This window comes from Nannobrachium achirus (assembly GCF_963921795.1).
Source record: "Nannobrachium achirus genome assembly, chromosome: 6".
Lineage (NCBI taxonomy): Eukaryota > Metazoa > Chordata > Actinopteri > Myctophiformes > Myctophidae > Nannobrachium > Nannobrachium achirus.
Genome location: NC_137815.1, coordinates 13,932,299 through 13,947,052, shown reverse-complemented (window position 1 = coordinate 13,947,052; position 14,754 = coordinate 13,932,299). Strand labels below are relative to the sequence as shown.

The 14,754-nt window shown below is 44.7% G+C and overlaps 1 protein-coding gene across 1 annotated transcript in view; it reads left to right on the top strand.

The window, feature by feature from the left end:
* The window catches only part of eogt (EGF domain-specific O-linked N-acetylglucosamine (GlcNAc) transferase), a gene marked incomplete at both ends in the record, with an annotated part of 57,627 nt that extends 43,203 nt beyond the window's left edge, over positions 1-14,424 (top strand). Inside the window, 8 exons of the mRNA XM_080728504.1 lie at positions 84-176; positions 1,262-1,333; positions 3,809-3,895; positions 9,736-9,804; positions 10,979-11,040; positions 12,163-12,282; positions 12,911-13,013; positions 14,278-14,424. Coding sequence (XP_080584630.1) covers positions 84-176; positions 1,262-1,333; positions 3,809-3,895; positions 9,736-9,804; positions 10,979-11,040; positions 12,163-12,282; positions 12,911-13,013; positions 14,278-14,424 — 753 coding nt within the window. The remainder of the gene's footprint in view (positions 1-83; positions 177-1,261; positions 1,334-3,808; positions 3,896-9,735; positions 9,805-10,978; positions 11,041-12,162; positions 12,283-12,910; positions 13,014-14,277) is intronic.
* Positions 14,425-14,754: the final 330 nt, after the last annotated feature.

Sequence of the window (14,754 nt, the reverse complement as noted above, 5' to 3'; positions counted from 1 at the left end):
CAGAATGGGGTTCACGTGGCTAAAAGATATGATTGCATTATTGACATACTATATTTGTGTATTTTGTTCTCTCACATCTGAAGAGTTTCTATGGTTACGGAGATCTGTTCCGTGAGACGTGGAGGGCCTTCTCAGACTATGACATCATTCACCTGAAAACCTATGACTCTAAGAGAGTAAGTATGATGTCATTAATGACTTGCAGAACTGCCCGACTGTTGACACGTTGAAGTGCTTTAGGGTGAGATGAGATCTTTAATAAATCCCATTTAGTCCTGTCAAACCTATACGGTTGCTATACCTTTCAACCTGAGACAGCATCTGTGTCACATTAGTTTCCATAACTTCTTTTACACCTTTTTTTGAATAAAAGAAAACATCGGTTAAGATTTTTAAGGTGTTTTTAGAGCCCGACTCAGGTCTATAAATGGTTAAAACTATGCTGTATAGTGTTAAATTAAATATAACTGGATGTAACCAAATTGACCCATAAGTAGGGATGGAGCTTTATCCTGCTTATTGAGCCGGGTATTTATCGAGCCCGCTATTGAGTGTTTTCTAATATTTTGTGGAAAGATATGTGACAACAAATTCAGAACATAACTGGTATCTTTTTGAGCGGTGGTCACACCGTCTCCATAGCGTGGCCGTGTGTGTATCCGTGTGTGTCTGTCTGTCTGTCTGTGTGTCTGTATGTAGCCTCTGGTGTATGTAGCCTGAATACCCTGGGTGACCAGAGAGGTGCTGTTGAGTCTAGCCTGGCCTGTGCATCAACTGCAATACACACACACACACACACACACACACACACACACACACACACACAGGCACCCCCCCCCCCCCCCCCCCACCGCTCAGTTCACACGAGTGTGATTTTTTTATTGGCCAGTTGTTGCGAATGTGAGTTTGTTGCTGACCACCTTCTACCGGTATGAAGATGACAATTGACTAAAGAAACAAATATCATTAAATATCATTAAAACAATCATTCATTAGTGTGCAGTAAGTGTTAAATGGCTTAATTTATGGATAGTACTGTAATAATTTATTGATCGCATCTTTTCTTGATTGGTTAAACATGACATCATGGGCCGCTATGCTTGATAAGCCCAAAGCTTATTGATACCGGGTACTGAATAAATCTGTTATCGGGTTATCAAGCTATCCTTGTGGCTCCATCCATCATACTGTATCATAGTTACAAAATGGATGAATGAACACTGATAATGGTACATTTAACTTATTCATTAACTATGGCTAGGTGTGTTTCAAAGAGGCCCTCTTCTCCCTTCTCCCGAGGATGAGATATGGACTCTATTACAACACTCCTCTGGTAAGTTACAGCCAGTGTGTGTGTGTGTGTGTGTGTGTGTGTGTGTGTGTGTGGGTGTGTGGGTGTGTGGGTGTGTGTGTGCGCGCACTGTGTGGGTGTGTGGGTGTGTGTGTGCGCGCACTGTGTGGGCGCACGTTTGTGTGTAAGAATTGTGTGTGAGCAAGTATAGTTGCACGTATGAGGTGCTATACATGCATATCCTCAAACATCATATTTCCTGTGTCCAACTCTTTCATCCCTACCCACATTGGTATATTTTATCTCCTTATTCATATTTTTTTTTTTTATCCCATATGTCGGTCATTTCCTCTGTATTCCTTGGCCCTTTGTTCCCTGCATGCCGAAACCGATTTCGTGGATAAATTGCATGTTTACGGTTGGCCATAAACATGCAATTTGGTCAAATATTTATGTGATGCATTCCGCTGCCCCGGTCAGCGCTTATGTTATTTAATCCATTTCGGCCTAGAATTGTTTAATGCTTTAGCTATTGAAAAATAGCAAATATACAAGCTCACAGCGCGGCACCGAGTGCCGCGCTGCGAGCTTGTAGATCTGCTATTTTTGAAAAATCATGAAAATTTGTGTAAATCTTTGAATATCTCATTTTTAAAGTGAACATTTGTAACTCAAATATTTGCTTCTGGGGGGGGTCCCTGATACAAAATATTTTGAGAAGGGGGTCGGTGGCCAAATACGTATAATTCTAGGGGTCCTTGACTTGAGAGTTTGAGAACCACTGACATAGAAACATGTTTAAAAAAAAAACCTTTATAGGATTTAGAAGACACTTATAGAATCGGGTCAAAATTCATATGTTCACGATAAAAAAAAAATAGCACATCTACAAGTGCCGCGCTGCAAGCTTGTAGATCTGCGTGTACCCGGTATAAATGGCTTAAATGATTATTCCAAGGGGATTTGTGTAAAGATGGTATCATGTAAATGTGTGCAGACCTGGGGGCTCCAGCCTTGAGGCGTGAAATATTGATAGGTTAGTCTCATATCTGACGCTTTTGTTTGCCCCTACTGCTGCTCATGTCATGTTTATATTCATGCGCTCACGTCTGAGGTCGCAGCGTGCGAGAGATTCACACACCTGAGGTAGACGTGAGCCGCTATGATGCTCTTTCATGGCATGTGTGATTGACGGATTCCCATCGTATCGTATATTTGCAAGATCACAATTCTGATTGGACTGATTTCTTTTGCCACATGCAGTTCTTCATATCCGACATGTTAATACGACGTGTCGAGCAATGTTCTGAATCAGGGGTCTTCGAAGTTTTTCAGACCAAGGGCCGCTTAGCAGAGAGAGAGAGCTGAAGCAGGGACTCCCACTACGATTGTATAAAACTGTGTCGCAGATTAAGCTTTTTTCATAGATTCCGTAGATAAGTTTCATAGACATGTTTTGACAGCACTGTCATCGGTGTTGTGAAAAAAGATTTTTATTTTACACACTATCTTTTCTATTAATATGTTGGATATTTTGCTCTGTACTTGGTCTGCTCTTTTTTCCCTCTACACCAAACTTCTTCACTGAAAAAAGCCAATCTACAAGCTTGTTGTAAGTTTGTAAATCTGCTACTTTCGGTTAGTGTTCCTCAGATGGGTGAGGAAAACTTGGAAAGGAGCCAGTTAAGGTGGTTTGGGCATCTTGTACGGATGCTTGTTGGGTGTCCCTTTAGGGAGGTCCTCTGGCCACGTCCCACTAGGGAGGTCTGCTACTGGCAACTTCCCACTGGGAGGAGGCCACGGGGCAGACCAAGTGAGGAAGGGCGTCCCAGTCCCGGAGACGCGTCCCAGTGGGTGCCGTCAGGTAGCACCTGGAGACGGGGACGCGATTCTCCCCTGAGTCAGTCCCCCGCGGGAGAATCACATCCCCGTCCCCTCCCCACGGGACGGGAGGACGGAGCGCCGCCAGGTAGCATCTAAACCAAACCTTAACCCTAACCCTAACCTCAGTAAAACTAACGCTGGTGAAATGCCAACCTGCCAACGCTCCGTCCCCCCGCGGGTGAAATACTAACCTGACGACGCTGGTGAAAGCTAACCTGGTGAAATGATAACCTGCGTTCCCTACTGTATGTGCGGGGACGGGGACGGGAATAGAGATCGCCCTTGCTGGACCAAGTACCAGATGGGGGGATTATATCTGCACGATGGAACGGTTAACGTGGCTCAGGAAAGGGAATCTGGAACTGTCTGCTGGATCTGTTGCTCATGATGGATGGATGGTGAATTGGGCTAGTGTGAGTGTATTGTGTGTGTGTGTGTGTGTGTGTGTGTGTGTGTGTGTGTGTGTGTGTGTGTGCGTGCGTGCGTGCGTGCGTGCGTGCGTGCGTGCGTGCGTGCGTGCGTGCGTGCGTGCGTGCGTGCGTGCGTGCGTGCGTGCGTGCGTGCGTGCGTGCGTGCGTGCGTGCGTGCGTGCGTGCGTGCGTATAACCTCTTTCTGTGGTGTGCTGCTGCCAGATCTCAGACTGCTACAGTGAAGGGATGTTCAGGGCTTTCTCCCAGCATGTCCTCCATCGCCTCAACATCCCACAGAAGGGACCAAAGGTAAGAGGAACGCCCTGCAATATGTTGCTTCTTAGTACAGCTCAATACACCAGGAACCGTAATTACATTTCTCCCTGACCGGGGAATCAAAACCTAAGGCTGTGGCGGCGAGGGTGCCAAATCCAAGTACATGTTTTGTAGCAAAGCTATCTGCAGTCAATGACTATGACATGTAGTACAAAAATATATGTGGAAACCTCGTATCTCCAAGTTTCAAATTGGTACCGGCATGTTCTTTTGCAAAGTAAAGCCCTGCTTCATCGTACAAGGCCGCCGCACAAAAGTAGTGAAAACAGCAGATCTACAAGCACACAACGCCTCGCGGCGCGAGGCGTTGTGTGCTTGTAGATCGGCTGTTTTCACTAGTTTGAATCATTTTTAAAATGAAAAATGCAAAACGAACGGTTTGGACATACAAGGTTTTCACCCGACAACGACGATATATTTCTTTTTTCCGGTTAGTCAGGTGGATAGAAAGATTTTGTTGTGTTCCATGTTTATTCCAATGCTGTAGCTAATGGCATATGTTGTTGTCAGGCGGAAGCCTCACATGATCACATCTCAACTGTATGTTTTTATTTTGTAAATGAATGCCCTACTTGGTCATACAAGAGTGCCGCACAAAAGAGAAAGAGAAAATAGCCGATCGATAAGTTCACAACGCAGCGTGATGCGACATGTTATGAACTTGTAGATTGCCTATTCTCCTTTTTATATACAGCATATCGTCGTTGTCGGGTGGAAACCATGTATGTCCAAAACCGTTTGTTTTGTATTTATCATTTTTAAAATGATTTAAACTAGTGAAAACAGCCGATCTACAAGCACACAACGCCTCGCGGTGCGATGCGTTGTGTGCTTGTAGATCAGCTGTTTTCACTACTCTTGTGCGATGGTCTTGTATGATGAAGCAGTGCTTTACTTTGCGAAAAAAAATTACAAATGTAAAACTTGGGAGATACGAGGTTTCTGCCTGACAGCGACGATATATATATATAATAAAAAAGGAATGATTTTTAGATCATTCCATCTGACATCAACAATATGTTAAATCTAAGTGCATTGAGAGTAGATGGGAGAGTTCAGTGCACACAAGGAACCACATGTCCTGTTTTCTCTGACCAGGAATCGAACCCGAATGCAGCAGCAGTGAGAGTGCGGAATCCTAGCCAACAGGGACATGCTATTGAGAAAGCACAGTCTGCTCTCAAATCTCAACAACTGTGATTTAACACATTGTTGTGACATTTCACACAGTTCGAGGCTGATAGAAAGAGCTTGGGATTTCATGCATTTCACGTTTGTTTATTCCAATCCTGTAGATCCAAGAACATTGACAATCTTCAGCCCTCAGTACATGTAAGGAGCAATCATCATGTTTTCCTGGCCGGTAATCGAATCCCAGTGAAAGCACCAAATCCTAGCCACTAGAGTAAACCATCAGGGACATGTTGCCCAGAAAGCACTACCTGCTGTCAAAGACAACATGATAGATAGGGCATTTTGTAGTCATTTCTCTTTCTGGCCAATCACGATTTGATGCGTTTATATTTTAATGTTTGTTAATTTCAATGATGTAGTTAGTTAGTTTTCAACAGTAGTTCAAAGAGCTCCCCACATGTAAGGCAATATAACTCCCCATTAATCCTGGCTTGGAATTGAAAGCGGGCCACGGTGGTAAGAGCGCTGAATCCTAGCCAATAGACCATCAGGGACATGCTCTTTAGAAAGTACCCTCTGCTGTGAATCATATGGGCAGTTCAATTCAGGCTGATACAAGTTTTAGATGATGTGTTTCAAATGTATGAATTTATTTCAATGCTCTAGCTCAGGGAATATGCTGAACTCAAGTGCACAGAGGTAGTTTGACAGTAGTTCAAAGAGCTCTTTGCACACGAGGAACCCTGAATCGATCTACCGGGATTCGAGGCCAGGCCGTGTCGTGGCGGTGAGAGTGCCAAATCATATCTACTAGACCAGGGGTTCCCAAATTGTTTTTGTCTCAAGGCACCCCATAAATATTCTTTTAATCCGAGGCACCCCTACATTATAATTTTCACTCCCAGCACCTTATATTTATAGCATATCGTCGTTGTCGGGTGGAAACCTTGTATGTCCAAAACCGTTCGTTTTGTATTTATCATCTATAAAATGTACTAAACTAATGAAAACAGCAGATCTACAAGCACACAACGCCTCGCGATGCGAGGCGTTGTGTGCTTGTAGATCGGCTGTTTTCACTAGTTTTGTGCGACAGTCTTTTATGATGAAGCAGGGCTTTGCTTACACATTTGAAACTTGGAGATACGAGGTTTCTGCCCGACAGTGACGATATTTTAGTGATTATGTTGTGAGGAAAACGTTGAGATAATAGCCATTTTGGTTAGAACTGACTGAAAATAACTTTGTACTTCAAGTTTAAAATGATACTAAATATTTTTTCAAGTGTCCAAATAAATTCCAAATATTATCAAATTATCTCGCGGCACCCCTGGACTGCCGTCACGGCACCCCAGGGTGCCCCGTCACCCACTTTGAAAACCCCTGTACTAGACTGACTACTAGAGCATCAGGGACATGTTCTTGAGAGAGCAAGTCTGCTCTCAACAAATTTACTATGACATGTAGGGCATTTCATACAATGCGGGCTAAAGATGCTTGTGATTTCAAGTTTGTTTATTCTAATCCTGTAGCTCGTGGTATGTTAAAAATCCAAGAGCATTGATGATATTCAACACTCACTCAGTACAAGTACATGTAAGGAACCTGAGCCATCAGCACTGAAAGCACCAAATCCTAGCCACAAGCCCTTCAGGGACATGCTCACTGATCTCACAAAAGTATAGATAATGATATGCTGAAATGCCATCTTTGATTTACGAGTGGCCTGGGTTTCCTAAATCGAAGATTTGTACCTAATGCCCCGCATATATCACAATTTGAACAATTTTCCCAAAATGTTGCGGTTATCTGTCAAACTCAATTGCTTTGAGGTCATTTGACAGCAGTTAAAATAGCTAAGTCCACAAAGCTGACTGGGAATGAAACACTGGCTTTTTATTCTAATAAATGACATGTTAAATCCAAGAGCATACTGTAGACAATCTTCAATGCTCCGTACACAAACATGCAAGGAACCGAACCCGGGCTGCAGCAGTGAGAGCGCAGAATCTTAGCCACTAGCACATCAGGAACATGCTTTCCAGAAAGCACTATCTGCTGTCAAAAACTGACATCTAGTGCATTTTGTAGAGGGCAATTTAATCTTCAATTCAGGCTGATAGAAAGATCTTTGCGATATTATGCTTTAAAAAGAATGCCAACCAATCCAGTAGCTCTCGTGGTTGATAATCTGCTGTCAAAGACTATGACATGTAGGAAATTATATTTTCAATCTAGGGTTTAAGTGGTTAAAATGGTGAGAGCTGTCTTTTGGGCTCCATTGGATGGCAATGGCTGTGGTAGTTTACTACTTGCTGCAGTTGTCAGATGAGCTCTGTTGTGTCTGCAGCACTGTTATGCAGCGTCTTCTGGGATGTCATATCCAAACTGCACAGATTGGGTGTATGTATGTTTAACACATTTATTATGCATCAGGTAAAAAGCTTACTGTGGCTCAATGCTGGATACCTGTCTAACAGTAACGACTGCAAGTCCGTCTGTCATAACGTGAAGAGACGGGGAGTCGTTTTATGAGCCACCGTCTAATGCAGGTTTACATGAGTTCTCGGTTCACAGGCCAGACGGAGGGGTATGGCAGACCAGCAAGGTGAATTACTGACATGCAGTAAGCGGAAAAGCGTACAGGCGCATACTGTATATACACACCGACTGTAATAAGCACACGTCTACCACTGTTCATCTCCTCCTCCACACCTCCGTCTGCAACTCTCAGGCCTATAACGCCGCTGCACGGCTGCACGCATCACAGGTGTACCGTGTTTTATGGCGCGGCACTTCAATTGCACGACTTGTATCCAGGGACATGCTGGGCCCCTTATTCAGCCCGGGAAAAAGAGTTAGAGAGGCCCTCATCGCGCGCTATAGAGAGAGATCTCTCTATAGCGCTGCTGCTACTCAAAGATTTGTGACAAAGTGACAAGCCAGTGGGCCAATTACATGAGTTATATTTCGTCGTTGTCGGGTGGAAACCGTTTGTTTTAAAAATGATTTTAACTAGTGAAAACAGCCGTTCTACAAGCACACAACGCCTCGTGGTGCGAGGCGTTGTGTGCTTAAACGCCTCGTGGTGCGAGGCGTTGTGTGCTTGTAGATCTGCTGTTTTCACTACTTTTGTGCGACGGCCTTGTATTATGTAGCAGGGCTTTGCTTTGCGAAAAAATGTACAAATTTGAAACTTGGAGATACAAGGTTTCTGCCCGACAGTGACGATTTACTTTGTTGGCCGCCCAGCCCCCAAAATGGAACAAATGCCGACATTTTATTTTTTATTTTTTCCTAATGGCCGGCCTGGGAGGCTCTCTCCATTCCGACATGTCGCCACTCCGAAATTGACTTCTTATTGTCGGAGTGGCGACACTCCCATGGGCCTAAGGTTTAGGTTTAGGGTTAGAGATAGGGTTAGTGTCGGAATGGAGACATGTCGGAAAGGAGACATGTCGGAGTGGAGAGATGCACTCAGCCGGCCTGTACCAGGCCGGGAACGAACCGGACGTTCGGGAGTTTTCCCAATGGCCAGCTCGTCCCTGCTTGTATCTTTATGACCCGGCGAAGCCCGATAACTTCTCCCATCCTATGGAACAGCTCATTGGGTATTCATAGCCCCTCGCCGACTGGATATACAGTATGCTAAGAGGCTTTCCAGCCGAGACGCAGGGCTGCTAGCGATAGCAGCTGAACGAGAGGTCCTTCCTGGCCCTGACCCTCTATCCCCCGTGCCTCCTTTCATCGCTAGATTAATGGCACACAGCCAGACACTCACGATGTTCCTCTCTCTCTCTTCCATTGTCCTCTGTTCATCTCCCCCTATCTATCGCCTTCCCCTTCATATCATGCTCAAGTCCGAATCATGGCATCTCTTCAATACTTTTATTATTATTATTATGACAATAGGGAGGGAAATTAGGTCTTTGTTGAATATGTTATGCTCACAGCTTTTCACTAAAGTATCTTACAGACGGGTGATTCTGTGAGAGATGGTTTTAAAGAAGAGTTTTTTTGGGGGGGCTTTTATTTGATAGGACAGTAGACTGATAGGAAATGGGGGGAGAGATGGGGAGTGACATGCGGCAAAGGTTGTCTGGAATCGAACCGGCGACGGCGCCTGGTATCCATGCCTATGTGGCAATGCCTAAGTGGTATGCGCCTGGACCAGTAGGCCAGCAGGCACCCCAAGGGATGGTTTTAAATGTAATAGTTTGCGTACAGTGTGGCATGTGATTCTTATTGTGATGCATGAGGCCCAAACACATGCGTCTTATAGAGCAAAATGTTAGGCAACTCTTTTAGTCAGTACGAGTTTCTATGTTGTGATTATGTGATTATTATCTCCTTGACAATATCATTGATACCAATTCAAAAGGAGTGTGATGGGCTTATATAGGAGGAGGCATATCTGATCAAATGAATATCAAATATCCAATGCTTTTTAATCAATCAACAACTTAAATTCTCTGGGTTGCACAAACTAGACGTGAAAATGACCCCAGAAATGTGAAATTCCCACTGAATGTGCTTAAAGTGGGTGAAACGAGTCCTCTCACTGCCTGACGAGGGTTCGCAGAACTTTTGGTAATTGTTGTGAAGGAGCGTGGCGTTTTGCCAGCCATCTCCTCTCGTGTCCTTGGCTGATTGATTATTGGGCTCATTGCTGTTTTCAGGAGGGGCGTGTTCGTGTCACCCTGCTCGCTCGCAGCACGGAATACAGGAGAATATTAAACCAAGTGGAGGTGAGTCTCTTTCCGTCTCTATCTTTCGCTCGTTTTCTCCGTGCCGTCCTCCTGTCTCTCTTTGTGAGTCTCTCCCATCTCATGGGATTCCCTCCGTCTCTCTCTTCTCCTTCCATCTCTCATCCTCCTTTCCACCCTTCTCATCTGTATTCCTTCCCTTTAGAGAATGTGTCTTTCTCTTGCTATCTCTCTCTCAGTTCGTCCTCTCCACCCTTCTGCCCCTCCTTCTGAACATTGATTTACTGCTCTCCTCTCTTAAGTGCTTGTTTAAGCCTCATATACCTGGAGTGTGCCCGAGTCGCGTTGGATTTTAACCACTTTAACCGCTATTTTATGCTTTAACTATTGAAAAATAGCAGATATACAGCGGTGCTGCGCTGCGAGCTTGTAGATCTGCTATTTTTTTTATAATCATGAACATTTGAATCTTTGAATAAGTGAACATTTGTAACACACATATTGCTTCTGGGGGATGAGATGGATACATATCATTTTGTTGGTCCTTGACATGAAAGAGTTTGAGAACCACTGATGTAGAAACATGTTTTTTTCAAAAAACCTTAGAAGGATTTAGAAAACCCTTATAGAATCGGATCAAAATCGTGTAAAAATTCAAATGTTCACGATTTTTTCAAAAATCTTGAAAATGTGTGCAATCTTTGAATATCTCATTTTTAAAGTGAACATTAATTTTGTAACTCAAATATTTGCTTCTGGGGGTCCCTGATACAAAATATTTTGAGACTGGGGTCGTCGGCCAAATACATATAATTTTGGGGGTCCTTCACATGAAAAGGTTTGAGCACCGCCGACGTAGAAACATATCTTTTTCCAAAAACCTTAGAAGGATTCAGAAGACATTTATAGAATCGGGTCAAAATATTCAAAGACGTGCAAAAATGTTCAAGATTATTCAAAGATAGCAGATCTACAAGCTCGCAGCGCGGCACTCGGTGCCGCGCTGTGAGCTTGTATATCTGCTATTTTTTAATAGTTAAAGCATAAAATAAAGCGTAAGAATGCGTACCCGGTCTAAATGGTTTAAACTCTTATTTGCCATAAACAGCGGAGGTGGGGAAGGAGGGTAGGGGCCTCTGTGATGTGTATGGCTGATGTCCATATTAGTTTGTCCTCTCATTGATCAGACGAGACGTTTGGCTGTCGTTGATTACAGATGGTGAACGCCCTCAAGACCGTGCCTTTACTGGAGGTCAACGTGGTGGACTACAAATACAAGTGAGTGCAGCGTTCTGACAGCAGGGGTCCCAGAAGGTGCCACGATGAGGGGACCGATATGAGCGGCACAAAGGATTAGACTTTGAAGATGGTTCGATTCCGTTAGCTCAACTTCAGTGCTGTTAGGACGTTACAGCGGCATGTGGGAGCGTGTTAACTTCTCAAATAGCTGAGGGTATTTTCACACATTGCCTAGGCTGCGTCTGAAGGGGAGTAGCCAACACATGCCGAGGCATCGGACGCGTACCATGTTGCACTTAGGGCCACAGTTCGGAGAGTCACAAAATCTCAGCAGCACCGAACAGCCGAATTAATGACGGTACCCACCCCTCCAGAACCTCTGAATGACGTCATATTGTAGTTTAGACAGCCGAACCGAAATAAATTCGAAAATAATTCGGCTCTAAAAGTGGAGTATGCATCGCCCCTTACCCATGGTGTCTTGTGGATTGTGGGCAGTGGCGGTTTTCTGGTGTGTAGTTTGTGTGACTTAAGTCATTCATTGCCGGAGAACGATTCACCCCTGCCAGAGATTTTTTGTTTTTCCTTCAAGTAGTCACAGAATATTCATCTCCTGTACGATCGTTTTCTCTGTGCTTCTGTGAAAATAAAGTGAATAAAAGCGACCCTCCCTTCTCCTGTTATCGGCAGTTGAATAAAGCACATCTAAACGACGAAACAGGGACAATCAGGGAGCGAAGGAAAAGGAACCTGAGCCGCAGCACATTATGAATCGAATAACAAGTGGACGGATTTTGCGATCCACGTGACCTGGTGGATCCTGTGGGACTGTGACCGCGATTTCTTTACACTAGATGGAGCTCTTTGCTAACATACCGGTATGACAAACCAAAAACTAACTACAAGCGCAGTGCCTGCCAATGGGGGTCAATCATACTTTGGCTAATTCGCCGGTGTGTAAAGACCTTTACTGTAATGGAGACCTTGAATCGACATTCAACACGATTTGATGATTTGAAGTGAAATGTGGCGTTAATGTAACTCAGCATAAACAAATGGAAGCAGATTGTACACTCTTAGGAGTTACATTAATACTGAGGATTGTGGAGCTTGAAGAGGGTTGATGATACTATAACTGTCTGTCTCTCTGTGTCTGTTCAGGGACGTTCCATTCCTGGAGCAGCTGCAGATCACCCACAACTCGGACATCTTCATCGGGATGCACGGGGCAGGCCTCACGCATCTCCTCTTCCTTCCTGATTGGGCCGTCATTTTTGAACTGTGAGCGACACCTCCATTCTCACGTGTCTCCATTCGTGTGTGTGTGTGTGTGTGTGTGTGTGTGTGGGTGCGTGTGTGCGTGCGTGCGTGTGTGTGTGTGTGTGTGAGAATGTGCGTGTTTGCGTGCGTTTGTCTCTCTGTTTGTGTGATTGTGTGAAACAGAGAGAGAGAAAAATGGGCTTTGCAGCATGCTGTTCTCAGCCTCTTGACTGTGAAATACTGCCCAATTAACCAGGAATTCATCACACCTGGCTGGCTGCCTTGGGTGGAGAGCATGTGTGGATGATTGGAGTGTGTGTGTGTGCTGGGTGCGCTTGTAAGCAGTTGCACCTGTACAGTGTGTGTGTTTTTGTATTACTACCGGTATACTTGTGAGGATTGTGTGTGTGTGTGTGTGTGTGTGTGTGTGTGTGTGTGTGTGTGTGTGTGTGTGTGTGTGTGTGTGTGTGTGTGTGTGTGTGTGTGTGTGTGTGTGTGTGTGTGTGTGTGTGTGTGCATGCGTGTGCGTGTGCGTGCATGTGTGAGTGAGTGAGAGAGGGAGAAGTAGAAAGAGGGAGAGAGAGAAAATGTGTAAGTGCAGAAAGAGACAGCGAGATGGATAAAAGTGTCTGCTGTCTGTCCCTCCCAGATATAATTGTCAGGATGAGAGCTGCTATCGAGATCTGGCTCGGCTGCGCGGCATCCGATACGTGACTTGGCAGAAAATGGACAAAGTGGTCCCGCAGGACAAGGTAGGGGATCTCCTCCTCTCCTCTGCCATATGCACCACTAGCACCACACAACCTCAACATGTAACTCCTTTTGCTCATTTATCCTGCAAACAGTTATCGATGGGACGATATGAAAATGTCATATCACGATTATTGTGACCAAAGAAATCGCGATTTACGATATTATCACGATAATCCAACATCCGTTATCCTGGGGCGGAACATTTGCCAAAAAATAGTAGTGAGCTTGTAGATCGTCTATTTTTGGAAAAAGAGATTTGGTAAAGATTGAAAAAAAAGACTGTATCAGACTGTATTATAAGTATGTTTTACCAATAGAGGGTTTAAATGGTAACGGATATGCAGCGTGTGTTGGTGTGTGTGACTTTGATGAAAACGTGTACTAGACACGTATGCAAAACACAAACAATAACACCCAGACATTGTTAGAGATCAAACTCTGAGCAGAGCAGCTGACAGCACAGTGTCTCTGCCTGCTGCCTGATTAGTCACTGTCCTTCAGAAAAGCAACATTCTGTTACTGTCTGCGGAGGTACCTGAAAATAACTCACACCTAGACGCAAGTTTGTCAAGAACATAAAGGTACTTTCCCAGTCCAGTAGTCTAGTAGTTTGAATCCACCACAGTGCATCCAGCTCGTTGTCCAGGGTCTCTGCTAATGGTTCTCAACGGGGGTGGCACAGCCCTCAAGGGGGCGCGTACAGAGAGGTTTTGACATGATACTGACCATGATACTGACATGATACTGACCATGATACTGACCATGATACTGACCATGATACTGACATGATACTGATATGATATGTTAAACCGTTGACCGCTGTAATGTTAGTGTCTTTAATAGGCTGTCTCCTTTGCCCATACTGAAAACAAAATGAACAAGTTGTTGCTTGTTATTGTTGCACAAAATGTGTTTGAGTATTGATAAAAAAAAGAAACATGAAATACTTTGTTAAAGTAAGTAACTTAACTTTAAGTTAAGTTAAAGTCAAATACAGTTAATCACTTACATTTGACAACCGCACGGTAAATTACCTTAATAATATTCACAAAGAATTGGGGGATATATCCTACAATGAGAGCTACGCCTTCAAAACCAGCCCAATGAAGTCACCTGAGCAGGCAACGTTTTAACAATAACCTCTAACTGGGACAGTCCTTGATGCCTTCACGCATAGTCTCCGTCCCACAGTTATTTTTATGTGCTTTGTTTATCCTACATTCCAAGTTCACGTTATGCTCCTCCTGTCCCTATTTTCAACAGGGACACCACCCCACCCTGGGGGACCATCCCAAGTTCACCAACTACTCCTTTGAGGTGGAGGAGTTCATGCGCATGGTGCTGGAGGCGGCCGACTACGTCACGAGCCACCCCAAGTGGCGGCTCCGACCCGTCCGCGATGAGCTGTAGAGCCGCGTGGGGAGGAAACGTGACGTCCGGCTTCACAACAGAAGCTCCCGACTCAAAACACCAGACACCTCTCCGAAAAAGATGGAGAATACGAGGCAGCGGAGTAGCGTTTCGAGTTGTATCAATTCTACAGTAAATGTTTACACGGCTGTCCACGGGCTTCAGCGCTCTAGTGGAGTTTCTGTCTCCCCCCTGTCTCTTCACACACGTGGTTGTGATACCGTCGGGACGACTGATATGGCGGAGGGCTTCTGTTTGAAGATCCTCCGCTGGTTCCATTAGCGTCACATCAGTAAGAGGACGGGCCGCCTGGAGAGGGAAGGGATCGCA